The 27,463-nt window shown below is 55.1% G+C and overlaps 2 protein-coding genes across 2 annotated transcripts in view; both read right to left on the bottom strand.

The window, feature by feature from the left end:
- Window positions 1-17,122, bottom strand: part of LOC119113546 ((E3-independent) E2 ubiquitin-conjugating enzyme) — a 29,253-nt gene extending 12,131 nt beyond the window's left edge. Inside the window, exons 1-19 of the mRNA XM_037237844.1 lie at window positions 16,665-17,122; window positions 12,904-13,077; window positions 11,912-12,070; window positions 10,686-10,820; window positions 8,142-8,260; window positions 7,774-7,924; window positions 7,718-7,742; window positions 7,289-7,408; window positions 6,453-6,625; window positions 5,754-5,832; window positions 5,083-5,212; window positions 4,576-4,723; window positions 4,454-4,488; window positions 3,918-4,029; window positions 3,193-3,252; window positions 2,229-2,347; window positions 1,525-1,692; window positions 561-627; window positions 11-46 (exon numbers count right to left, since the gene is read on the bottom strand). Of these exons, the coding sequence (XP_037093739.1) occupies window positions 11-46; window positions 561-627; window positions 1,525-1,692; window positions 2,229-2,347; window positions 3,193-3,252; window positions 3,918-4,029; window positions 4,454-4,488; window positions 4,576-4,723; window positions 5,083-5,212; window positions 5,754-5,832; window positions 6,453-6,625; window positions 7,289-7,408; window positions 7,718-7,742; window positions 7,774-7,924; window positions 8,142-8,260; window positions 10,686-10,820; window positions 11,912-12,070; window positions 12,904-13,077; window positions 16,665-16,877 (2,223 nt within the window). The 5' untranslated portion in view covers window positions 16,878-17,122. The remainder of the gene's footprint in view (window positions 1-10; window positions 47-560; window positions 628-1,524; window positions 1,693-2,228; window positions 2,348-3,192; window positions 3,253-3,917; window positions 4,030-4,453; window positions 4,489-4,575; window positions 4,724-5,082; window positions 5,213-5,753; window positions 5,833-6,452; window positions 6,626-7,288; window positions 7,409-7,717; window positions 7,743-7,773; window positions 7,925-8,141; window positions 8,261-10,685; window positions 10,821-11,911; window positions 12,071-12,903; window positions 13,078-16,664) is intronic.
- A 1,374-nt stretch (window positions 17,123-18,496) lies between these two features.
- On the bottom strand, window positions 18,497-24,342 carry LOC119113780 (protein BUD31 homolog). The gene is made up of 4 exons (XM_037238017.1): window positions 24,207-24,342; window positions 21,435-21,557; window positions 20,015-20,181; window positions 18,497-19,248 (listed from the first exon to the last, which is right to left on the bottom strand). Exons 1-4 carry the CDS (start codon window positions 24,298-24,300, stop codon window positions 19,198-19,200), a joined length of 435 nt encoding a protein of 144 aa, XP_037093912.1. The 5' UTR covers window positions 24,301-24,342; the 3' UTR covers window positions 18,497-19,197.
- Window positions 24,343-27,463: the final 3,121 nt, after the last annotated feature.

Below are 27,463 nucleotides of genomic sequence, written 5' to 3'. Positions count from 1 at the left end.
CCGTCACCTCGCGCTGCGCGGCGAACGCCCGGCTCCGCTCGCGGATCTGGCGGCGGTCAGGTCAGCTCAGGTCAGCTCAGGTCAGGGCGCTGCACAGGGGACGGCCTCGTCACGCACCCCACTGCTCCCCGCGCGGAGCGCACGCGCTTACAGCGCTCTCTATGGCTTCCACAGCCTGGCCCACCACGCGATCAGATGATCACGTGTTGGGCCAGCCTGATTCTATTGGTTCCGTACAATACTGCGTTGGATACAGCGCCAATATAGTACCAATGAATAGCGATTTTAAACACCTGGCACAAAGTATAACACAACAGCTTAATCAAATGTCCGCGCACGCCTGGCACAACAGGTAACACCTTGACATTCTAATCAAATTCGCACGACGGAGATACAACACCCGAGTAGCCTGCCCGACATCGGCCGGGGGGCGGGCGGGGGTAGGGGGGAGTGGAGGAGACCCGTATGTAGGCCGGCTTCACCTGGCCAACCAAACCGACGGAATGGGCTGGGGGGGGGGGGGGTTAAGGGGGGGGGGGTACCATGTTGTCCAGCCTCACCTGGCCAACCAGACCGCCGAAGTGGGTGTCACCGAAGAACGACGTGTCCATCAGCTTGTCCAGGAACCTGAGGAAAGAGCAAGAGGCTTGACACCAGCAGTCACACACACGGCTACGACACCGATTCGACGAGGGCGGTGTTTGCTTGCAACACAAAATTGGCGGACGGGCAAATCAATCTGATCAGACACACTCAAATGCGCTGACAGACGCGACCGGCTCACCACCGGCGGACACCTGACAACCGCCACGCTCCTTGACACAGTGTCAGACTGACAGTGACGTCTCCGCTGCATACACGCACTCGCAACACTGCACACTGTCTGCCCAATGACGGCGCCAGTCCGGCCGGCCAGGCCGGAGGGGTCTGTAAACGACGGCAACATACCCGGCCTCCTCCCACCACGCGCGTAACCACGGGGGTCGGGCAGCGAGACAAACCGTCTCAATTTGTATACAGTGCAATTTTCTCTCCATCAAATATGTCCGGACATTTTCGCGTCTTTCCATTCACAATGCCACTTTTAGATAAGCTTGTCCACCACACCCAAGCCTGATTCCCCCCCCCCCCCCCCTCCATCTCAGAGCCGTGATTACACCCATACCTCCGACCGCACATCGAACTGACGCACCGTAGCAGCAGCCAGAGGCCTGTGACCACGAGGTTCCCGTGGCACTGCGACAGCGGCCCAGTCGTTCTACCACGGAGGATGTTTACCCAAAGTTCTTGTGGTCCCCAGCAGAAGCCTCAGCCTTCATTTCACACGCGATGCAAACGCATACGTGCCATGAGCCTGGAGAAGTTCCCTTCCCTCGCGCATCGGCGCTTACAGTCACCTAATGCCTGTCTACATCGAGGCTGTATCCCTCCGCCTCAGACGCGGAGATGCACGCTCTACAGGGTGTCCCGACAATATCCCCCTCCCCGCTCGATCCTCCGACGGAGGGCGGGCAGACCCCGCACCTGCTGTTCTTGTGTATCTCCAGCAGCTGCTTCATGATGAGCGGACTCTGCAGGGCCGAGTTGAGCGTGAAGATCTCCTCCAGCCGCGTCATGGCCACGCGGATCTTCTCGATGATGGCGGCCAGCTTCGGCTTCAGCCTCTCGTCCGGCAGCTGCTCCTGGTCAGAGCTGCCGGCCGGGTCACCACCGGTCAGGTCAGGTCACCAGGCCCGCGTCGGGTCAGCTCACCAGGCCCGTGTCAGATCAGGTCACAAAGCCCACATCAGGTCAACTCACCGGGCCCGCGTCGGGCCATGTCACCGGGCCTGCGACAAGTCAAATCACCAGGCCCATGTCAGATCAGGTCACAAGGCTTAATTCAGATCAGGTCACAACGTCCACGTCAGGTCGGGTCACCGCAACCGCGTCACGGGCCAAGTCACCTAGACGAGTGCCCACTGCAACGACACGCTGCCGCGCCACTGACCTGGGGTGGTCAATGGGGTACCTCGCACCCGCCACGCCGTTCGCTCGCCCGATACCACGCACTAAACGGCCCGATACCACGCACAGAAGGCGGTTCTGAACGCCACGGTGTCAGCGCTGTGAATCAGAAACGCGCCCCTTTGTGATGCCGCCCTCGTGGGGTGACGAGGAGCTCTCGGCGCGTGGTGGCGGAGGCCGGCCACCCATACCCTTCCCCTCCCCACCCCCACCACACTCACCCGACGTCACCGGCCACCATCGACTCCTCCGACTGCGTCTCCCACTCGGCCGACTCGGTTGACTCGGCCGAGTCGCCGTTGTCCCACAGCTCGCCCTCGTCCGAGTCGTACTCGCCCACCTGGTGGAGTCGGGGACACGGTTCAGTCTGGATGGACGCGGGTCAGTTCTGAGCAGGTCAGCTTGAGACGCGGGTCAGTCTGAGACAGACGCGGGTCAGTCTGAGACGGGTGCGGACCAGTTGAGACGGGTCCAGTCAGCCTGAGACGGACGAGGGCCATCTGAGACAGACGAGGTCAGTATGAGACGGGTGCGGACCAGCCTGAGACGGACGCGGGTCAGCATGAGACAGGTGCAAGCCAGTTTGAGACGGGTGCGGGTCAGCCTGAGATGGACGCGGGTCAGTCTAAGATGGACGAGGGTCGGTCTGAGCAGGTCATCTTGGGAGAGACGCGGGTCAGTCTGAGACGGAGGCGGGTCAGTCTGAGACAGACGCGAGGCAGTCTGAGACGGACACGGATCAGCCTAGCCTGAGACGGACACGGGTCAGTCTGAGGCGGACGCGGGTCAGTCTAAGGATGTCTGTTTCCGAGCCAATCTCAACCATTAGCTAAGTTTTTCCCCAACGCCACCCCCTAGCACGTACTGTGACATCACCCCACACGCGCTAGAACCCAACAGGGCGAGGCGGGGAAGATCGCGGGAGCGGTGGCACGAGACGTCCTGCTCATCTTACAGAGCTCTTACTTCCCAATCTACTGCGCCCATTCAGCGCGGGACATCTCAGCACACAGTCTACAACCACATGATCCAGCGGCAACAGTGAATTGGATGTGTCAGGGCCGGAGTCCCGGTCAGATCCACACGCTGGTGGCTGCACGTAGGCCACGTCCCGCGCCTGCGGCAACACGCTGGGACGGGCTGAGGTAACCAGCGCCAGTCACGCGGCCCAGACCGGCTCCTTACCCGGAACAGGTCTTGCGGGTAGCAGTTGGAGCTGCTGCCGTCCGCCCACCACACCTTGACCTGAGGCAGGGCGGCACCGGTCAGCGCCAGATCACAACACCCAGGTCGAGTCAGGTCAGGGCAGGTCAGACGGCCCGCAGCTCAGTGCGGTGGCACTCAGACTTGACCCCAGTCGGGTTGAGGTTTGACTGAGGCCAAGGTTGGGGTTAGCATATGGGGTTGAGGAGGTTGGAGGTTAGAGGTTGGGGGGAGGGGGGTTGGGAATTGCAGGGGTGGGCGCCATCAGGCTTCTGTGCTAGGAAGGAGCAATCAAAGCACAGGGGAAACTGGAACTGGAGACAAGTAGAAAACTGAGCCGACCCAGTTACAAACAACGGCGGATTACTCATTCACAGGAGAGGAGCATAAACAGTCAGTACTTCATGACTGTTTAACATGTGCTTCTATAAAAAACCTGAGGATGCAATCAACTAGAGAGCAGTTTCCACCACGTCCGCACATCGCCGGCTTCGTCCAACGACGAGGGCGATGACGTTGCTCAAAATTCAAAAGCGACAATAGGTCAGACTACTTCAGCTGTCATGTTCACGTTTGGACTGAAACACACCAACAGGAGGATACGGGCGTGGTGGAAGCCAAAAGGGGGAAATCTGCCCGCCACCACCCACGCACCCCACACCCGGCGCTGCCTGCGCCACCACTCCACAGCTGTGGTTCTCACTCACCTCGCCAGATGTCAGCACGTCGAGCACTTGGCCGGCGTGAGCGCAGCCGGGCGGCGCTGGTGAGCCGGCCGCCGGCAGGGGGACAGGCCCGTTCGTCTGGGGCTCCGGATCGCTGCCGACAGAAGACCGAGGCAGCGGTCAGTGTTGGGGGCGGGGGGGATGGCGGTTGCCGCGAGACGCGCTGACGGCCGGCGCTGCGTGATCAGGCGACGCCAGATGGCGGGCCAGCCCGAGGGAACACACCGCGGCGGAGATCCCGGAACAGGCCGAGGCCTCGTCCAGCGACCTGACACCCACCCGGGCTCTCTGAGAGCATGACAGACCGCTGACACCGTCGCGCGGAGACAATGACGGCGGCAGCCATCCGCGCCTCAGTCCGGGAGTCGAGCCAGAACGAGCGAAAGCCGGGCACCAACCGCTTATGAACCCCACTCCAGCCCTGTCTGGCTCATCGACGCCATTCTGATCCCAAAATCACCTCTGCAAAACATTCACCCATGCCCCTTTCATGAGGGGGAAGGCGAGACCCCACGCACCGTTCTCTGCCGTCCTGCGGCTGCGGCGCGGTCGCCTCGGGCTGCTGCTCGGCGGCGCCCGCCGGCGGCTCCGGCTGGCTCTGCTGTTCGTCGGCCGGCGACAGCGGCGGCGCGGCGTCGGCCTCGTCGCCGGAGCCCTGCTCGGGCGAGGGCGGCGGCAGGCGCGTCTGAGGCGATACGCTGATCACCACTGTGCCCGGCCGGTAGCGGAAGTCCGGGTGGTCGGAGAGATCGTACACGCTGGCCTCGGTCCGACGCAGGATCTGCGGGCTGGTCACGCACAGAGCCCGTCACACACTGGACCAGACAGCAGTGGGGCGGGGCGGGGCGGGGCGGGTGCAGAGCGAGGGCGGAGCGGGCAGAACGGGCGTTCACGCCGTGTACCAATAACCAGGGGACAGGTATGCCTCCGCCTGCGCAGCTCGCTCCGTGGTCGATACGCCCTTCACAATTGACACGCAGTGTTTCCATGCGCGAGACAACAACGCAGCGCTCACACCGCGCCCACATTTTCGGAGACCGTCGCCGCATGTGAAGCCCGCCTCACGTGATCTCTTCACAGCTCCTCCTCGCCCCCGTCCCTCCCCCCCCCCCCCCGACCTAGGGTGGCGAGAGTCGGCCGGTCTCACCTCGCCTGGCTGCCGAAGATGTAGATCTGGTACCAGTTGACCTGGGCGGTGCGGCCGGCGTGGTCCACCCGCTGCACCACGCCGTACTCGGAGGGGCCCGCCTCCGTCTTCTGCTCCACCACGTAGTCACCTGCCAGCGGCGCCGGCCCAGCCGTTAGATCCGGGTATTCCGGTGGCCAGTCAGAGCGCGTGGCACAACTGACGGGAGTCACACGGTCCTTCACAAGCCAGCGCAACAAGGCCAGCAACGACACTGATAGCTGGAACAGCCCACCCAAACCACTGAGGCCGACAAGAGCGGACACCACCGCAAAAGAGCGACTTCGATTGTGACACCTGACTAACGACAGCCACCACGGCCGTGTTGTACAGCACCCAGAATCTCAAGAGGCCTCCACCACCCTTACTAACAAATGTAAGCCTTCACCCATGACTGTCACCGCATGGTACCAGCCGGTCAAAACGCCACAAGTTTCATCCCTTAACTGGCCACTCATACATCAGACTTCAACGGGCATTGTCCGGCCATCCGTGGAGTCTGGCCTCTCCACCGAGCGGCTGCGCCGGAGCCGTGAAGCGAACCTGGGGCTGAGGATTGGGGTTCTGACTGGGGCTCGGGGCTGGCACTCGGGACTCGGGACTCGGGGACGACCGCACACCGGCCCACTCACCGGGGAAAAACTCGTGCTCGTCCAGGTGATGGGACGGGTGCAGGCTGATGGAGGGCAGCTCCTCCTCCACTGTGCCGTCCTGCGGAATGCCCCGGTCAGGTCAGCTCAGCTCACCACAGCTAAGGTCAGGTCATCTCAGGCTAGGTCATCTCAGGTGAGGTGAGGTCAGGTGCATCCACTTCAGGTCCGATTCGGTGAGATTAGTCCGGGTCAGGTCAGGTCAGGTCAAGCCTGCCCAGCTCAAGCCGCGTCAAGTCAGATACATCTACGTCAGGTCAGATCGCATGAGATTCGTTCAGTTCAGGTCAGAATGTGTTCTCAGGTCATCCCCACAGTTAAACTATGAAAGTTTGGGTCAGGACAACATAAGGTTCGTGTTGGCTCACGCCATACCGGAGCAGGTCGTGGCACACACCATGTGGAGAGCCCGAGCCTAGCACGCAGAGCAATGACGGCAGTCAACTATCGGAGACTGGCAGCAGAGCCTCGCCCGACATTCGACGCACTGATAAACCGCCGGAGTACCGGCAGGTTGTTAGCCTTGCTCCGAGCCATGGCGCGGACCATGTGGGTCGAGTCACATATGCAGACAACATTGATTGTCGCGATCACACCGCGGTGCCATCTACAAACTAAGTAGTTAGCAGGCTCCGTGGGTGGCTGGCGCATTCGCGGAGACAAGTCGCTTCGCTAACCCACCTGCCAAACGACGGTCACCCAAGAGACGGTCTTCACCGTCTCCACCACAAGTGTGTCACCGGCACTAAAGCTTCGCGTTTCGTACACAGGATGCCGACACGGTCGAGAGCGTTTCAGCTTGCGCTTCTTCATGATGTGCGTTTTCAGAGATGGACCGCGACGCGTGCGCTTGCCTGCCGGTGCAACTCACCCCGTCAACGCCATCTGCCAGCCGTACCCAACATTTAGAAGCCAACCACGATCATTCCACATGTCCTGACACCGCCTAAAGCTGGCTCCCACCCTCGGAACCCGCGCCAGTCGCAAAGCCCGGCGAGAGCCGCATCAGCGCGACGACGTCCTCCCCATACCAGCCCACGTGGGCACGCCAGCGAGGCCCAGTGTCCGCCGCTCGGGTCTTGCCGGAGACGGTCAGTAGCGGTGAGAGGGCGTGGACTAGCCCCTGGCACGGAGCGCGCGGGGTGCTGGTGCTAGTTCGCGCGCGGACCCGCGCCGTACAGAGTTAAGGTGTAGATGCATGGCTGCCAACCAGTGGAGTGCACCGACAGATACAGCCTGCGGAACATGACGGCAAGGACAAAGTGTAGGGGTAGGGCACAGAGATGAGGTGCAGGGGCGGGTGCAGGGGCAAGTGCAGGGGTGGGGTGCAGTGGTGGAGTGCGGGGGGTGCGGGGGTGAAGTGCAGTGGTGGAGTGCAGGGGGTGCAGGGGTGGGCTGCAGATGGTGCAGGGATGATGTACAGGGGCGTGGCGCAGCAGTGGCCTGCAGTGACGGGTTGCGGTGGAAGGGTGCAGGGGTGGGGTACAGTGCCAGGCGAGCCGGACAGAGCGCCGCACCTGCCGAGCCCACGCTGCTGTAGCTGCTGACGCTGCCCATCTCGTCGTCAAGCGGCTCGCCGCCGTTGGGCAGACCCGCGCTGGCCGCCGGCGCCGCCGCCGCCGCACCAGCCACCGGCGCTGTCAACACGGTCCGGACACAGGTCAGAGTCACAGGTCAGGGTCACAGGCCGGTCACAGGACAGGGTTGCAAGTCATATCAGGTCACAAGTCAGGTCAGAGTTCAGGTCAGATGTCTGGGCACAGGGCGCATATCAGGTCACAAGTCAGGTTACAAGTCAGGTCAGAGCTCAGGTCGAAGGCCTGGGTCGGGATGCGGTCCGCTCACACCGGATCACGACCAGCAACAGTCAATGACGAGGCTCGCGTGGCGGATATGCAGCCCCAGCCCAGTTGACCTCAGCAGGCGCCGCGGCCGTCGGCTCTCACCGCTCATCTCCGCCGGAGGCTGCGCCACGCGGACCGGCGGCGGCCGGAGGCCGGGCCGCCGTCGGCCGCTTGCCCGCCTTCAGGGTGTCCTTCTCCAGCCGCTTCCACTCGTCGAGCGACATGACCAGGTCGTCCTCCCTCAGTCGGTACGTGTTCATGTCGCCCAGCTGGAGGGTACACGGCTCGAAGACATTCAACATGCGCACTCTGCCGGCAGAACAAGGATCAGGGTTAGCGCCTTTTAGGCCACGCCCAAGGCGAACGCTTGCTCCTCTTTCCCGTACATAACCGGCGGGACGTCCGTAAATGTTGCTGGAACATGCTGGGGTTGATAAATAACCTCCTTCCCCAGCATCTCCCCTCAGTCCCGCTGTCCTCTGCGTCTCAGCGCCCATCCCCGCCAGCACCCCATCGCGCCTCTCACCGTTTGAGATCGTCACCGGTGATGACGTAGGCCGGCTGATCCAGGCTACCCTCTGACGTCACGGCACGACACTGCCAGTGCACGTTCAGTGACGTCACCCGGTACCGCGTCACCGTCACCTGGCGGACGGGCGTGGCGTCGGTCACATGCACATATCGCGTCCGTCACACGGACTATGACGTCAATCATACGGATGCATGACACCAATCACATGGAAGTATGACGTCATTCACACGGGTGTATGACACCAATCACACGGAAGTATGACACCAATCACACGGATGTATGACACCATTCACACGGACGTATGCCATTCGCACGGCTGTATAACACCAATCACACGGACGGACGGTGCCATTCATACGGCTGTATGACACCAATCACACGGAAGTATGCCGTCATTCACACGGGTGTATGGCAAGAATCACGCGGACGTATGACGCCATTCACACAGGTTCATGACACCAATCACACGAAAGTATGACACTAACCACGCGGACGTATGCAGTTAGGCCTATCGCTGCGTGACGTCAGTCACACGGCTGTATGACGTCAGTCACATGGCTGTACGGCGCCAGTCGCGCATAGGCAGACGGTCCGGTGGGAGTGCTGGTCCCACAGGGGCGGGCCTGAGGTGGGCGCGAGGCCTGACACACACGCCGGCGCGCCCGCCAGCGCTCGGCCGGAAGGCGTGGGCGCGTGGCGAGCCGACCGGCGCGCGCTCAGGTGCCGGCCCGGCGCGCAAGGTCGGCCGGACGCCTGCTGTCAGTGGCACGGGTCAACAGCGTCGGCCGCACACCCATCGTTCGGAGGCCGTGTCCAGCGGGGAGTCACAGCCGTGTCCGGCGGAGAGTCAAGGCCGTGCCCGGCGGGTTGTCAGCGCCGCTCGCCGGTGGCTCTTCGGCAGACTGAATCGATAGCAGTCGGCATGGCAAGGCGCTGCCATTGGTGGAAAGCACTGCACCGACACTGGTTGCGACGACTGACTGCGCAAAAAAAAAAAACAACAGAAAATAACGGCCGTTTACTTATCATATGAATGCTACCGCCGAAACGAAAACCTCTGTGCCTAACGAATTTAACACTGCCAAGCGTCTTCATCGTCTAACAACGCCAAACAGCCCCCCTCCCTCCCCGACAGATGACGTCACACCCGGGTCCAGCGAAACGTCGCGGTTTAGACGGGGTGAGAGGGGAGGGGGGGGGGACGCGGCGCGCCCCACAGCGTTGACGCTTGACAGCGGACCGGAGCAGCTCGATACCGGCCTGCGCGGCGCCGGCTCCCGGTCTGTTTGTGGCGTGCTCTGCCCGCCCCGCCAATGGGAGAAACAGAGAGATGGCTGGAGCTATTTTCGAGACCTCATCCAGGATGTACTGCGCCTGCCTTGGATGGGCCGGGCGATCCTTAACACGCAAAGCCTGCATTAACACAAGCTGCGCGTGCGCGTCCTTGACTAAAGTCACTCCAAAACATAGTATCAATCCTCCAAGTCAGCTCCTATTTGCAGGGACGCCTGGCCTGGGAGAGTGCCACAGGAGCGTATTGGCGCACCACAGTACGTCAAAGATCTGATGACGCTCAACGGCAAATCTGCACCCACGTCCTCAATGTCATGAAAGGTAGCCGTGGGTCCATTCGTGGCCCACGCCTATGTCAGTATTCCCTGCACAAGTTGTGGCGTGGCATGGCGGCTGCCGGACGGCAAATGGACCAATCATCGTTCCTCATTACTCATTCCCTCCGGACCTCGGCCGTTTGGGACACCGCACCAGCCTGCAGTGCCGGACTAAGGCAACGAGCCGGCTTTACCCGTCTCCCCCTCCCCCGCGGCTGTTTATGGCGTGCGAGTCCAGCCCCCAGACGCGATGGCACCAGACGCGAAGCACGCTGCCATCAGCCTCCTATGCGGCAGTGGCCACAAGTTGAGAACCGAGGTCCGAGCAAGCCCCCGGCTCAGCCCAGGTTCAGCACGGCTCCATTTCCACTCGCCACTCTCGACTCTGGCCGGGTCGGCATGATCTCGGTGTCCCCTCACCGCCCCCAGCCGGGGGGGGGGGGGGGGGGGGGGGGAGCGTTGCCGCAGTGCGGCAGGTGTGTCAACACTGACAGCTGACCGACGTACCACTGCCCCGCCCCCCACCCCCACCCGGTCCCGGCCGGGCGGGACGAGGAGAGGGGAGGAAGATAGTGACGGCGGGAAAAGTGTCCACAAGCGCGGGGGGGGGGGGGCAGTCCACCCAAATGGGGAGAACACTGTCCACAGGCGGGGATACAGCGTCCACATTCCCTGCATACTGAAAGCGGTTCATATTGCGTTGAACGCATTTGGATGGGCTGGCCACTAGTGATATTCTAGTGAGTCGAAGAACGCGAGAGTACGGAAATGGAGCCGATGAAGAAAACAAGTCTCATTAAAAAGAACAAAACAAGGAACTTAAAATCGCTGGTCATGGTGGACAGTGGACTTGCGGAGAAAACGACTGACACAAAACACCCACAAACTTCGCACGTGACGGACAAACCGCCGCAGCGTCACCACCGACCTTGACCAGTCTGTTGCGTTTCTCCTTGAGCGCCTGCGTGTCCTTGTTGCAGGTGAGCCAGCGGGCCGGCTCGAAGGTGCGCATCGGGCCCTGCAGCTTCTGACCCGGGTAGAACCAGACGCGGAACTCCGAGTCCTGCGGCACCGGTCGGCCGGGCCGGTTAGGGCGGGGTACACTCACACCCAGGTGGGAAGCATACGACAGTCACACGTGTATACCGGGCATCAGTGATTACGCCTGACGAGAACCTGACCACTGCTTCAGCCTGATTTGTCATTAAACTGCGATATATAAGACGACTGCTGGGCACATGCCAGTTTGCAGTCGCCTGCCGTTTGTGGGCGCGTTAAGTGCATGACCGCTCTGGGCGATCTTCGGCATCAGAAATGACACATCGTTAGATAGAAGGCGCTGGCATGTGGCGGATCACTGAGTTCAGCTTGTGTCTCGGGTGGAAGCCTGAGATATGTCAGCTGATCACCCCTCACGCCAGTCACAAGGTGACAGCCTGAGATATGTCAGCTGATCACCCCTCATGGCGGTCACGCTTTGACCGTAGCGGACTTCGGCCTCCGCCAGACCCTTACGCCATCCACTTCAAATAGCAGGGAAGGTGTGCTCCGACGACAGAATGTTCTAATGCATGCCTGCCGTTGCCTATGCAGTGCGCTTTGCGCGAAGCAGAGTAACAATGATACGGTCGTAAGACTGACCGTCAGGAATCGTGTCTGGATACAAACTCAGGTCGTGCTGGCAGTTATTCAGAGGCCAGGAGCGCTGTTCATCTTAGGATCAATATTGGCTGCATTCAAATTTTGCATAACACGCGAGTCGTGCGTAACTGATGGGGTGCTCCTGACTCTAACAACGGGCCGCCAGTGAAGGGTAACCCCCTGGCCCTATCGGTGAAGTGGCTCGTACACCGTTCATGTATCGCCGTCTGCAGATAACCCTCCCCCCCCCCCCCGCCAGCGTAGCGCGCCACCGGACGTACATATGACCCCTGCCATAGGCCCCCCCGCAGTAAGGCGCACCTGAACACAGCCCCTGTTCCGTCCGTACAGTGCGAGCATACCCTGACACCGAGAGCGACGCCGGCAAGCTCGACTTCAAACACAGTACGGACTGCGTCAAAACTGCGCTGAGAACTTGCCGTTGATAAGTGCAAGCCACACGCGTTGGACCGGCGCGCGCAGGGGCCGTCTGAGGGGCGGTGGTTAACTGACCGTGAGCCGGCGGCCGCTGGGGTCGTCCAGCTCGGCCGCCTCCTCGTCGGTGAGCACGCACACGGAGCCGTCGGTGAACTGGAGCTCCACGTCCGACGTCACGGAGTTGATGATGCCCACCCAGGCGTCCATGCAGACGGCGATGTCCGGCGCGAACTCCTGCCAAGCACCGCGGCGTCAGGTCACCAGTCACCACCGACAGAGGTCACTGGTCACTGGCTGACAGAGGCCACCGGTCATCACCGACAAAGGTCACCGGTCACTGGCTGACGGAGGTCACTGGTCACCAGGTGACAGAGGCCAAAGGTCACCAGCTAACAGCGGTTACCGGTCACCAGCTAACGGAGGTCACCAGTCATCAGCTGTCAAGGTCACTCGTCACCATCCGACAAAGGTTACCCGCCACCAGCCAACAGAGGTCACTGGTCACTGGCTGACAGAGGTCACCGATCACCAGCTGACAGAGGTCACCAGTCACCAGCTGACAGAGGTCACCAGTCACCATCCGGCCGTCACCGGAAGTCGTCACCGGCCGACGGTGGATGGGTCGGCAGTCACCAGTTATCGGCCGAATACGCCGCGCGGGTCGGGTCAGTGTCATGCAGCCGGCGACGCGTTGGTGGCTTGTGCGACCAACTCGACCCCCGGTGTGGTATGAAAGAGACAAGCTGCCTCTGGCACATGGGTAGAATGGAGCACAAATGGAACATGGCCACTCCACGCTCACCACGCGATAAACGTAGATACCAGGCTTACCGAGTTAACTATCCTTTAACAGTTCGCGCGATAAGCAACTGCACGTAACCAGGTTTCAACAGGCACCACTGCAGACAGCTGAATATAAGCAGGCTTCAACTGGCACCATTACATGTACCGAAAGCACGACACTCCCAACAACGATAAACACCGGTGACACGTTCTGTTCTGACGGGCGGCTGTCAGCAGCGCGCCGCTGCCGGACCCGAGGCCGGCCGGCCGGCGTCGCGTCTGACCTCGAGGGGGGTCAGCTCGTCGCTGGCCACGTTGTAGATGACCTGGCGGGTGCCGACCACCTGGACGGTGGCCTTCATGGTGATGGCGCGACAGTAACCGCGCTGCGTGTCCTGGCCGGGCACCAGGCGGCGCACTATGTCGCCCGGCATCAGACAGCGGTCCGACAGGCCCACCTGCCGACGTGAGGGGGGGGGGGCGGTTAGAGGGCGGGGAGGGGGACTGTGGGGGGGGGGGGGGGGAGGGTGATCATGGCAGACGCAGATGCGCTGACAATCAAGAGCAATCACAAACAAACACAGTTTAAGATATCAGTAGGGGGCGCAAAATAATATTACCCAGCAAAAGACAGCAGTGAGAAGCACCTGCCTTTGGTGTGGGGGAGACACGGTGAGAAAGGTCGGTCATAAATTATGTTAAAATGGATGGGGAGTAAGATATTGGTGGTGCTCAACAAAAGCATAATAACGGAGCGAGAGGGAACAGTGTAATGTTACATGCAAATGTTGGTTTCGAATCATGTAAAATCTTTCAAATGGATGTTTCTGAAGCTAGATTTCATTTTATTCCCCTCATGACAAGGAACATGCCCTTCATTGTTTCGCATTGCTAGCTCAACGAGATGCCAAGTGGCCGCTGGCTTTCGAACAAGTCACGTTAACACACAGCACAACGCGGGGATGGTGTGGGAGGATCGTCTGGCATAGCCAGTGCATAACCAGGGGCACATTAAAAACTGCCAAAATACCTCATATACTCTATGAACAGTTCCAGACAAGACCCCTGTGCTTGGACAGCAGGACACTAGAATCACCCAGGGGATGGGGGCCGGCCAGGAACAGACACTCCGACCATCACAGGGAGACACAGCTAGCAGCATCAAACAGCAGTATTACGCACCCACCTGGAAGGGGGGTGGGGGTCGGGCAGCCAAACAGGGGACCAGGGTCAGCCAGCAGCTCGACAGATCCCTCTGAGTGTGTTGGAGGTGACCCAACAGGGATGCTAGGACCAGCATCAGGCCAATAGGTCCACCAACTGAGGACCTAGTGAGGGAGTACATGACAGGCACCTTTGTGAGTGTGTAATTCAAATTGTGATCAGAGGTAGGACCAACAAATATGTAGCTGGTAAGCCAGCACAGCTGACAGGTTGAGAATGAGCCTGAATACTCTCCAGATGTTGATATATTGGTGTGTGATGTCCTTGCCAGGTTCTTCACTTTGCTGATGTCTGGTGTCAACATGGCAGCTCATGGCCTAACAGCCAAGCCAGAAACCAACTCAGCATTTCAAACTCATAAAAAAATACACATCTGGATGTTCACTTCCAGAAGCAGCATTCTGTTGTCATCGAGTGAGCAGCATACAGTAAAGATATGCTTAAAGCCAAAAGCAATAACAAGAATGATGCTACATCCTAACTCCCTCAGTTACCATCTTTAAGTCCATTTTACATGCAGGTGCCTACATCACTACTGCCTGCAATGCTAACATTGCATCAGGTAAGAACAACATGATAGTTAGATGCTGCTAGGGCAGAACAAAAATTAGTTGAAAGGACTTACAAACATCCTAAGATGGCTCTGGTCCCTGTCACCAGGCAAGCTCAAGGCTGGCACAACAAATGTGGTGACCATGCTTTAGGTTAATGTGACCATTTCCTTAAACATCTTTTTATCTAAATTATAATGATCCCCCAACAAAAACTACTGTAAGCTTGGGAATCAGCTGCTCATCACAATTCATGTCAGTTTATCTGATGCATGAACCAATGTGTTCATAATTGCCTCATATCAGGGAAGTAACAAATCCTCTTAATTGTAAAAGGGTTAGACCACCTTATGCTATGATAATGTTAGATCAGCACAGGTTCTTTCCTCCCTTCTGAATGTAACTCTACCTGAAACTCCCATATACAATTTGGGCATTGAAAGATGTCTCATACACTGCACAATACTAATATGGTTGACTGCATGTAAGAAACCTATACAGGTACTTCCCACCCCAAATTAGCTCCCCCACACCCATACTTCCACCTATGAAAGCCCTTGTTGCTGCAGCAGCAGCCAGGGTTGTAAAACAGCAGCCTATTGCTATCTGGTGTTGTGCTACAGTCAACTGGTGCAGTTTATGACAGCACTGGGCATACCCTAAAGAGATTTGCTCTCTATGGCCTAACATGCTAAAAAATATCAGACACAAGCAAATAGGAATGGAGTGCCTGGAACTGGTTAAGACTGGATAGGTCTAGATGAGACTGCACAGGACCAGATCAACCCAATAAAACCAGACAGGATCAGATGGGATGAATGGAATTGTGCAGAACCACCTGGGACCAGACAGCACAAGTCAGGATCAGATGGGTCTGGATGGGACCAGGCAGGACTGAACAGGATGGCATATGGCTAGGCTGGGCTGAGTCTGCATAAGAGGCTCCATTATGCAAAGCTGATACCTTTTTTTGAACACAGCTTTTAAGGTGAGCCCAGTGCAGCCAACCTCATCTGATACCACCCAGATGAGGTCTGGTCCAGTTGATCTTTCCACATCTAGAAAAATAAATTTAATGGATCATTTAACTAATACATGTCTCATGGGTTAAATGAACAGAATACACCAGCTGGGTCCAGCACAACACTAGCAGGTATACATCTGCTGTGTTGAAATCTTAGTAACTGTACACATACAAACCAGAGTAACAGCTTATCATAGAATGGAAAGAAGTGCTGATTCAGGGCATTGAGGACATGTCTGTGATAATGGCATGTGTACAAATGCATTGGTATTACTTTTTGTTACACTAGAAAATTTCTAGTATCAAGAGTGTGGGGTTTTGCAGTATGGGTATAGGCTCTTCTGGGATCAGTCAGGGTTATTTGAACTCCACAAGTTTTGAGCAGATTGGCTATTTTTGTGTTAGCCATGTAAAACAGCACCAAAATGCATGCAGATACCAACAGCATTTAAGGTGCAATCAGTTGTATATGTGGCCTTACATATAATTCTCCACAAATAGGGGCTGTGCCCAGTAATACTGACAAAATTTGCCAGAAAATATAGCATTTGACATATTCCTGCCACAAAAAAACACTGAATATGTGGTTAAACATAGTAAATAATCATCAGGACCATCAATGATAACAAGAAGCAACATAAATTATAACCATTAGCACCATCACCATCTTAGCAAAAACATGTCTGACATTTTCAGCTTTATTGCCAAATACCTGAAATTGTGCACATGTGCATCCAATTGGCTTCAAGCTAAATGCACTTACTGTGTGTTTAATTATTGCTTGAAACTATTTATGTGTATTTCTGTATGTATTTCTGCACTCTGTGTCAATAGCCAGACTGCAAGAACACATTTTGTACCAAACTTGCCCGGAATAGTAGGAGCATCACAGGAAAATTTCAGTGTGTGCGCAGAATACATCAGAGAGCTTACACATTTGATGCCCAGTCACTACCAGTCTGTGCAACAAAGCCAATCTTACAGGGAATTCATGTGTTGTAAGGGTGATTTGAGAAAAAAACACAGATGTGTTTTATAAGCCCCATGTTTTCATAAAACATCACACAGGCCAGAAACTCACATGGGCTAGTATGAGGTTCAGCACACCAATGCCTGTAAGTGTGCAGGGCATGGATGGATTATCTGTAGGCTGGAATTATGGCTCTGACAGTGTAGGCACTATCAATGAAGTATAAACAATTTTGTGAGTGACAACAGACCTTTAAGACTTGTGTTTCTAGCTTACCTTCTTCTCATGGACGACATTTTCTTCACCTCGTGGGTGCCAGGCAACCAGAATGTGTCCATTCTTCACCTTTTCCATCTCTTCTGATCCAGACTCTTCCTCATCAGTATCAACGTCCGCATTTTGAAGAACCATCCCAAACTCAAGGTTTCCTTTCTTTGTGATGCGATACACTTCATCTTCATAAAAGTAAATGCATTCATTTGCTGCCATCACGTCTAAGAATGTCGCAACTTGCAAAATAACTTAGTCCCACGCCTGGCTTCTACGCCCACAGCTGCGCAAGATTCGAGGCACCAACTCACGACGTCGGTCACGAACCCGCTATCGGTAACCGTCTTCGAATAATCGGATCAATCGAACAAGAACGGGCAATTCAGTTCATATGGTGGGGTGTGCAGAAAGCACATCGATCTAGCCTGTGCGCTACAATGATCAGGGTGCGCAATGCGCTAATGTTTTAGCTATCGCATAACGCAATGCGGAGGTTCTGACGCAGAAGAGACATATGTGACTATATTGTCTCGCATTCATCTTGCGCATTTCAAGGCCACTAAGAGATACCGTAGCAAAATATGAGTGCTGCCATGAAATGAGCTGAAGATAAAATGCGAACCACATTCCTGTCTCGTACCTTTGTTACACTCCCTAAGTGCATCTTAGACGCAGGGGGTCCGCGCAAACTAGGTAAGCCAGCATATCCCTTGCACCAGACCACAATTCAACATTATCAGAACGCTCCTGTGCCAAGAGGCATCAGCCTGGAAGCATCTCTCTATTATGTATATATATACTCCCGGATCTACTGCATGGAATGACGACGCTCGAAAAATCATCGCAAAGAATGCCTATGCTGCTGTTCTTCTTTTAATGAGTGAGGATCCGCCTTCATCCCCATAGCATGGTCAGGAGTGACGCCACTGACATCTATGGGGGAGCAGATCCAGGAGCATCCTAAGCAGATTTGAGGGACTAAATCCGAACCAATACCCCCCCCCCCAAAAAAAAAACCTTCGGATGACACCCTCTTCTTAACAGACTTACAAACTACACGGTATGTAAACCCGCCGGCATACACGCCCCCCCCCCCCCCTTGAATGTGCGAGGACAGGACAACGTTTGCCGCCTACAGAAATAGTAGAGGTGGCCAATTATCTAACCCCGCCCCCCTCCTGACGGTGTCGGCCCTGCACCAATACAATTCTAGACCTCCATACCACCATTAACAAACATCACCAGTGGGCACTCCCGGAGGCCTTGCGCGAGTTCGCATTCCGAGCGCAGATCATCTGGCAGGTTTTCCTAGCGTAGATATGCAGGGCGGTAAGATTTCTGAGCGTAGATAATCCGGAAGAAGCCCTTCCGGCAGCCGGTTCCCCAAAGTTGACCTACCACCTCCCACCCGTGTCAGCCTCAAGGTACTGCCAGCATGTGGGGAAGCCGTTATGCGAGTGTGTTGGCCGCGTTGGTCAGTCAGCCATTCTGCGTAGCCTGCTGAAGGCAGCGGCGTGGGAACTGAGCTGGAAGCGGAGGTTTCATTCGCTCCAAGTGGTGCACCTCGTGCCGCCAGCGACGCCCGCCATAGAACTGTGGCTCAAGATCAGGTGTTGTTTTCCAAAATCAGTTGGGGTTGGGGAGGGGGGGGGGGGGCTGAATCCGCCAAAAATAAACACCACCTCCGTTTTCAAGCGAGGTTTATTTTGTGTCCAGATTTGACTTCCTTTCGCAATTTGGACGGCTGACAACAAAATCCAACATCCGGGTGCCGAGGGTGGGTGGGACACCTCCAACGGAAAACAAAACCACACCCCTGATCAAGATTCGGAGACAACTTATGCTTGTGTCTTTCAAGTGACATGTATTTCACAGCAAAAGACCACCAAGCTTGGCCGTTTGCCGCGGTGGACGCAAGCATATGCCATGCACTGCAAGAATATGCCGGTATAGCACGGGGGCGAACGGGATGCCGTTTACATTCACAGGTGGAGAAGTTGAACAGCCACTGAGCCCACGCAAAGATGATCATCATGGATCCCTTCAGCGGCTCAGGCACAGGATGATGGGAGCGCCCATCAACAATCATCAGCGTCACACTTTCCACAACAGTTATTTTCTTCCAGACTTCCCGGGAGGCACATTGCGTGACTTCCTTTTCTCCTGTCCCAATGGGGTGTCCCATTCCACACGGAGGGGATAGAGACGCTCGCGAAAGCTTCCCGCCTGTCGCTTCCCACGTGTCCCATCGCCGCAGCTGCTCACCGTCCTCTGTGAGACACACAACTGCCACGTGACTTGAGGCTTCTCCCATGCGGTCACAGGCTCATCAGCGTCCATCACGAGCCAGCGAGACCACCGCTCCCACGTCAGCCTTCGCCCCTACGTGGGAGGCGGAGGAGGGCCGGCGGCCGTCCAGTGGCAGTCGCCTGAGGGCAGCGGTCCGCCCCGCCCAGCCAGCCGGCTGGGGAAAGCGGTCCTCCCTCGCCCCGGCGTCGGTCACGGTGCGGGTGATGATGATGGCGACCGTGCTAGAGGCCTAGCCGGAACAGCCGCGACAGCCGCAGTGTATGCACTCCACCACACGGCCCTGCAATACAGACGGATCGGTGTGAAAGTGCGGCCTGCGGCACAGACTCACACGACCGTCACAACACGGGCTGTGACAGAGTGACGACCGTCACAACACGGGGCTGTAGCGGACTGACATCATCGCAACACGGGATATGATGACTGACGCCGGTCACAAAATGCGCCCTGACGGACAGACGACGGTCACAGCACGGGCTGTGACGGATTGACGACGGTCACACCACGAGCTGTGACGGTCTGACAACCGTCACAGGGCAGGTCGTGACGGGATGCCGATTGTTGAGACATGCGGCCGGTCATCAAAACACGGCACCTCAGCGGACGGTCTTCTAAACAAGCAATTCAGCAGGTACGACAGCAACAAGCCACTGCACAGACGCCACGAAGGAAGCACCAGCAACGTCAACTTTATTCATCCCATAGCTCGTCAACACGTTAGCGCTACAACCCTTGCCATCGTAAACTTGCACACTATCATTTCAGACTGCTTTCCGTTGTACGTGCGTGCGATAAAGAGACTTCAACTAGCGTCATTGACAAGACGTCCGGAGAGCTGTCAATTGTTGGATGACATCGATACAATTGTGACAGCCGAAGTTCAGAACCTTACACGACCACGACAATATAGCATGACACAAATCTGCGCTGTGCTTTCCGATATGTGGTAAGATCGCACCGCCAGACCCCGCCCAACAGAAGACCACCGGCTGGTGAGACGAACTGAGACCAGCCACAGCCGTCGCCACCCTGGCGTCGCGTCTCACCTCCTCCAGCTTCGCCTTGGGCACGCGGCAGATGCAGTTGGTGGCGAAGTTGGTGTCGCGCGTCTGGATGCAGCGCAGGCAGCACAGGTTCTCGTAGCCCTGCTTCTTCCACTTGGCAATCAGGTTGCCGTCGGCCATCTTCTCCTTCAGGCAGTAGTCGTAGAGCTCTGCGAAGCACCGTTCTCATGTGAGGCCACCGTAAGGGTTTCAACTGCGGTGCGCGAACCGTCAGGGCCTGCGGGGGAGGGGGCACTCTGTACTCTACGTGAAGGAGCTGCATCTTTGTCACAACTTCTTGCCCCTTATCACGACACTAATGTAATTTAGAAGTAACGACACATATCGGAGTGATTTAACCTTTCCAGCACAAAAGAACCGCCATCGAAATCAGACGAGTTGTTGGATCTGGGATCACGTTAGATTACCCAGCTCCGCCCTCGACACGCTCCAGTATCTTTGGTATAACCTTATGAGGCAGCAGGGATGCAGCTGAGGAAGAGCCACGGAGTTAGCAAACTCCCCCTCCTGAGCCAACAAGATTAAATAGATGCTGGCACTTTAGCAGGAATTTGATTCAAGTTTGCAGGATTTTGGAGATAATTTAACACCTTCCGACAAACATTTCAGTTACACGCCTGACAGTCACAGAGTTAGCTAGCTGTCCTCTCATTATGGAAAAATGTAACTCCTGTGGTCCTTACCGCCGCCACCCCTGTTGGACGACCAGGTTAGTGAGTTCCTTATGGTCGACTGACTGATTACTGGACTTTTCGGGCGTATCGACAGTTCAGGTCATCTCAACACGACTTCACCCATCCATGAGTTTCTCAGGGATTAACATTCCAGCTTGCTTCCCGTTCACGGCGCACTGCTCAACTGCAATCCAGCCGTTCCATATGTCGAGCCAAAGTTGGGCCAGCTGGGCTGCACGAAGCCTGTTGTGACAACCATCTCACATCAAGTCACCTTATGGCGGCACGGACCCACCTCAGCAAGCATGAGCTCCGCTGGATGGGCCGAGTGACAGCCATCTTGTATCAAGTCACCTAATATCGGCATATACCCACCTTAGCAAGCACAGACTCCGCTGGACGGGCCGACCGACTCGGGATGGGGAAGGGGGGGGGGGGGGGAGCAACGATTCTGCGAAGTTCGGGCTTGCTAGGCTAGGTTTAACTTGGCATTATAGGTGGCGAGCACACAGAAGTGGTACCTTAATGATGACCCTGTTTCAGTCCGTAGCGGTACAAAAGCGCATTCTGCCCAGCGTCATTCTTTTACGCTGACTTACACGCAGGTAAAATCGACTGACAGCGTTCGGTCCAAGCGTCATGCTGAATACACGGATCCCTTCGGCGCGACCCGAGCGACCGGCAGGGCAAACTCGGCCACCGCCATTCAGCCCGCAGACGGCACGCACCTCTGGAGATGGCCTTGCGGCGGTAGAAGAGGTCGAAGATGTAGCGGGACTTTTGATGGTGGATCTTGAAGATGGGCCAGAGCGACTCGACCTTTCGCTTGCCCTCGTGCGGCTCCGTCTCAGCTGGGGAAGAAATTGACGTTGACATTGACGTTGATGTGTATTTGGATAATTCCGAATAAACTTCGGGCTATTACTATCCATCGTCGGCACGTAAATAGACGATTCAAAGGTCAAGACGACAGAGACAGAAATACGACACACAAAAACGCAATGAAACAAACGCAAAAGCAGACCAGTCAAAACTCCGCCGCACAGACGGGTCATGGCACCTTCAGAAGTCCCGCAAGAGGTTTCTTCACATGCTTTGGGGGCCACACAATCAGGGGGAGTCGAAGATAGCCCGGTAGTTCGCTATTCATCTTGGGTGCGCGAATAGAAAAACGTCGTTTCTCCATTTCAGCACGCGAACGAGGCATAAACAGATTACTCGAATGGAATATCTCGTGGTTGAGAGTGAGGACAGGCGGCGATGACAATATCTTGTCATTGTTAGGAGAGGCGCTCAGATTTAAGCGTTCCCCTTATGCGCCAATCCACTCATCATATTATGTAATGCTTAATGTCCGTGATAAAAATAAACACCAAATCGAATCAAAGGGTGGTGGGATACCTGCTTAGATCTGCAGCGGAGGCCAGCCAAGTCTCTGACGTAGGTCCGATACATGATCACACTTTTTGTGGCCGGAAATGAGTTAAGTAGCAAAAAAAAAAAAAAAAGCGTCACAGAAACGCTACTCCTAATGTTTTGGAACGCAAGCAGCAAGGAAAGAGACCAATGTAGCTCAGCATGAAGATTGCGTTGACAGCCGATGCTGTACAGATACTACGATACCTATGGGACATACACTCATTTTCTGAGTGGCTTGAAAACGTGCAGTCTCCTGGTAAGGTGAGAAGGGGCCTCAGCCCCGAACTTTGAGAAAAAGTGGGCCAAATCTGGGCAGAAACCAGTCTGTTGGCGTTTCCCTGGGGCGTCTGTCTCCATATGGCACTGTGTTCCTCTCCCCCAACCGGAACCTTTTTAACGGAACTACGCCCCTGGTGGCTTGATTAATCGTCTAAAACAGCCTTCAGAGAATTGTGTAACGTTTCGATCAGTGAATACTAGCTTCTGGCTAGAAAAAAAACATTTTGCCGACTGATGGAGACACGTTCTAAATAGCGACGGCTGATCTTGCACTGGGGTTTCGAAGGCGGCTTGGATGTGACTTGACTATGACACGGAACAACAACAATCATCAAGCCAACTTCCTGATTGTTATATTACCACACCATCGTTTAATGAACGTGATGTGCGTCGCTGCCCACCCCTTTATGACACGCCGATGACTGCACAGGTCATACCAGCTCCCAGCTGTCACGACGCAACTGAGGTTTGAGCCCTGGCGTCGACGTGGGAGCCGAGGGCAATTACCACCTGGCCAATACGCTTCTTAACGCGCGTCCGGGTGGCCGGCTGGATACCCTTCGCTCCGGTGGGGGGGGGGGGGGGGGAGGGCAAATTGACCCCCTGAGATCTCAGGAACTACGGGAGCTAGAGACACCAAATTCACAAGGTGCATTGGCCTGTATGTCGACTCACTTGGGTCGAGGTCTGAGGTTCCTTGGTCATGACATTCGGGTCAAATAAGGTCAAACAATGTCAAACTTCAGGTTGGTGTCCCAAGTGCACCCAGAACCTAGACACCTGTCCTTAGCAAAAGGTCACATGCCCATTTCAGATCAGTGACCCTTTCTAACCTTTTAAAGCTCATGGTGATCAAAATTATATGAAACTGCTTTGAGTTTTTCATTTGAAAATGCAATGAAGACTGCACAAGGCAGCATGTTCCTAAAAAAGGCTTCAACTGGGTGATTTTGGGTTGACCTATTCTGACCTTTAAAAAGTCCATGGAAGATATAAAATGTGGTTCCTTTTATCAATAAATTCGAAATGTGCACCTGAAACTATCCCTGTACAGCAAGCCCTACAGAAACAAAACAGTTTGGTTTTGACCTTCATCTGACCCTCATACCTGACCCTGGGTCAACAGAACCCACTCATGCAATGGTTGTGTTGCCAAAGAAAGTATCTCAGAGATGTATGGCTTCATCTAACACTTTACTGTTGCATCAGATTGGATGATTCCTACAGATTGACTTTGTGGAATCCATGGCCTGACTTTGACATACTGTATATCAGCAATCTTACAAGATGTATGTAAATTTTTACACCACATGATCCACTATTCAAATGTCTATATGTCTGCAAAATTTGGTTAGGTTAAGACACAGTGTTCAGAAGCCATTTTGGAAAAACCTTTGGGGAGGGGTCAAGTTGCACCCACCCGAGCATGTGCTAATAACCATTGATGCCTTTACTGCATTGAGGAATCGGCAGCCACCAATGTGAAGCCATGCTTGTGCACATCTGCCACATACCTCAGCTACATATCTCTCCACATCACAGGACTTGTAAACCACTAAGGGATGGCCAACAAGCTCCCCTTCCTTTGCAGGTCATGTGAATTTGTCACCATGGGGATCAGATGATAGCAGGCCCCAAATGCTGCTATTCATGAAGGCTGCTTAAATCACCATGAATCCAGGTGGCAGAGCACATGGCAGAAGTAGATGCACTGTCCACTCCAGACCTATCACATCAAGTACTTCCCATCACCCCATGACCACAATGTACACTACCACAGCCATTCTGAGGCTATTACTCACCCTCCCTCATCTTCTGATCGAGCTCATCCAGTGTTGGCTCTATCAGCTCCCATCCCTCTGGTGGTGGCTTCCTGCTCCGCTTCACTTTCGGCATCCTCTCAAGCTGGGGCTAAGTCAGATCCTAGAGCTGCCCCTGTCAGCAGAGGGAAGATAGCAGCTCTGTCAATATGAATCACAAGTCAACTGCAAGCTTCTGCTTGGCCCCCAAGGCTGAGATACTTCACATCATTATTAATATGGATAATCAAGGAGACATGACTCAATGGCTGCTACCATCTTGCCTTAAGTGATTCATTCAGCCTCTATTAAGCGCAACACATCACTGTGCAACTACATGACATCAGTTCACTCTGGCACTGGATCAGCAGGAAATTAGTCCTTAGAACACATTACCAAAATCAAGCACTTTGAGGAAAATCCTGTCTCTGCTAAAAGTATGAGTATCTGGCTACTCCTTGATACCAGACATGCCACATTTAGCTTGCAAATCATGTTTCCTTATATATCATGGTGGCAGAGGTGCTTCAATGAGAAACAAAAGACAAAGCTCCGATTTGGGATATGTCCTTGACTAGATATCCCTTACACCAGTCAAGAATCATATGTGCACCATGTTATGGTGCAGCAGGAGCTTGTTGAAGTTGAAAACCCATGACCATGCTGGAAGTTTAAAACTGCAATCAATAAATATCACCCTCTGAGCACCATATTTACATTCAGTACAATATCTGATTTCCCTCTTTTGTGTACTGTGGCTTGCATAACTTGGCGGTTGGCAACCTTCGACAGCAAGAAAGAGGGACAAATATTTGTCCATATTGCAATTCTTACTGGATATGCTGATGCTGATTATGTTGGTGAGGACACACCATTCATCTTTTCACATTCATACATATGTATGTATATATATATATATATATATATATATATATATATAATCTTTGCACATTTCAAGCAAGCAGTCATTTCAATCACCAAGCACTTGCTCTTTGCTTTTCAACATTACACATTTAGAATGCACATCTAAAAGTCCAAGTCACGTCTCATTAATACAGGGTCTGATTGAAAGTGAAAAGTAAAATACCGTTTACAACTGAAACCTACCTTTCCTCCAGCACTCGATCGCGATGGCTACACGATCAATGCCCAGCACCACTTAAATGCAACTCAATACGCTAAATGTGGACGCCTCGCGACTGATATACGCTCAACGGTAAACGTTGTTCCAGCAGGGCCGTAGAACGCACGCGTAGAACTATCGCCCTGCCTAGCACCAAGTGATCACACCTGCCGTGCTGCGCCTCGCGATCAACAACTTAGAATGCCGACAGAAGTGTGAATATGGCAGCACAATATGGGTGCCGAATCTGAAAGTTTTTCCGTCTCGACCGTTTCAGTGGCATGGATCGATTTCAACCTCGCTATCTTCCAATCCAACTTTCAAAGACTAAGATCCGTTTGTTACAGCTAGTGTGCTGATTTGCTTTGCTCTGGTGTTTTTAATATACAGGGAGATCATAAGTACATCGCAGACTTCGGGAGCAAATGCTTTGCGGTGCACTTGTCCAAGACCGAGATCCCGTTTTCGAGCCCGGGAGCAGAACTGGAGAATGGCGGTCGCCTCTTTACCGAGCGAATGCAGGTAGGCTCACAGACGGCAGAAGTCCTCCAGCCGCTCTGTGGTCATCGCGGACCTGATTGACGTCGCCACGGGGTCAACGCACCCGAACAGCCGCCCCGGCTCGGCCGTCCACACCGGTAGTGCGGCAAACACCCGGATGAGGCCGTAAATATTGCAAAGCAGGAAGTCCGGGCACTTGACTCGTGTCTGTATCACATATCTTAGCAGCTCCCTCTTTTCTTTCCACATTACCAGCCAGATGTGTTTGGTCTCAACGGCTGGTTCGGGGCCCAGAAACCACGCATACTATGCCACGGTCGGCTTCCTTGCTGTCCAGTTCTTGATACTTGCCGGGAGCAAGCCACAGAGTTTGAGCGACTGCTGCTGCAGCTGCCGAATCTGGCATGGAGCTGGATGAGGACACTATCTAGCATGGGGATGAGGCAGCTCCCCCCCCCCCCCCTGAAGTACTCTGCAGGATCCCGACAATCGCCTGCGTTGGACCGGTACACCGAACTTGACGTAAAGCGGCGGAGGGCGATATCGACTCCAAGGACTCGAGCTGCTTCACCCGCCATACCCATCACGGACACAAACTTCTTATCTGGCTTTTCTCTCCATCCCTGTATTAGCCTGATACAATCATCAATGTGTTCTTCAGCCTCTATAACGTTCAAGTCCTTGGCCTGGAGTATACGGGCGACTGGTTGCACCACAAAAGCTCCAGCTTCCAGCGCCCTACAGTGCCACCGAGAAATTCTGCACAGGCGTTGTGCGCGTCAGTCTCAGGGGCGTTCTGCCGTGCTTCTGAAGAAGAACACACTCTTATCTTCGTCAGGGAGGGGACCGCTGCCGTCAGCAGCTGGCAGATGCACGTCCCTGCCTTGTGACGCTCCAGACAGCGCGTAGTGCATAGCGTGATAAGCCTCTTTGGACTTTCTTTAGGGCGGCACCTTCTTGACGGCCTTCTTCAGCGCTTTGAAGTGCTTTCCGTGAATGGAAAAAGATGGCTTTATCTCCCAAGCTGCTGCTGAAGCACAAACTAAGTGCATGCATCGCACAGTGGAAAAAGCTCGCAGAGGTCGTTGTCGCGTCCGAGCACAGCTGCTGCTCCCACATTCTCACTAGCCATTGCTGGAGCTTCGTCGAACCCGCAGCCGGTCATCTTCTCTGTGCCGTCCGCCAGTCTGAGGTCTGCAACTTTTTTTAGAGCTGCACACTCCATCCTGCTATGACGCGTACCAACAGGCGATTGCCATCTGTTCGCGGCCAGTTCGGTCAGCCTTTTCATCCAACAGTACTTTGAAGAAGCTGTCTCCCACTGTTCGTCTGGTGCGCTTTGTGATGCAGGTGGCGGCGCAGTCAAGTGTCTCGTTTTGAGGAGTTAACTATTGCTGGGAAAATCATAGACGTAGGAACGTTCCAAGGAGGGGGGGGGAGGGGGGCAGGCTCAGGGTATACTCCAGAAACATTTTTTGGGAAGCAAACCCGCTGACCGGGGGAGGGGGAGGGGGGGCAGAGACGAAGGTTATTGTCCGCTCTTAATCCACATGCCATATTTTGGGAATGATTGGATGTCATTGTTGCTATGCTAGATATACATATGCAACTGTTTCTCAGTCTGCTGTACGATCTT

This window comes from Pollicipes pollicipes, unplaced genomic scaffold, assembly GCF_011947565.3.
Source record: "Pollicipes pollicipes isolate AB1234 unplaced genomic scaffold, Ppol_2.1 Scaffold_7262;HRSCAF=8765_pilon_pilon_pilon, whole genome shotgun sequence".
Classification (NCBI taxonomy): domain Eukaryota; kingdom Metazoa; phylum Arthropoda; class Thecostraca; order Pollicipedomorpha; family Pollicipedidae; genus Pollicipes; species Pollicipes pollicipes.
Note: the sequence above shows the minus strand (reverse complement) of the source record. Positions and strands in the feature narration are given on the sequence as shown.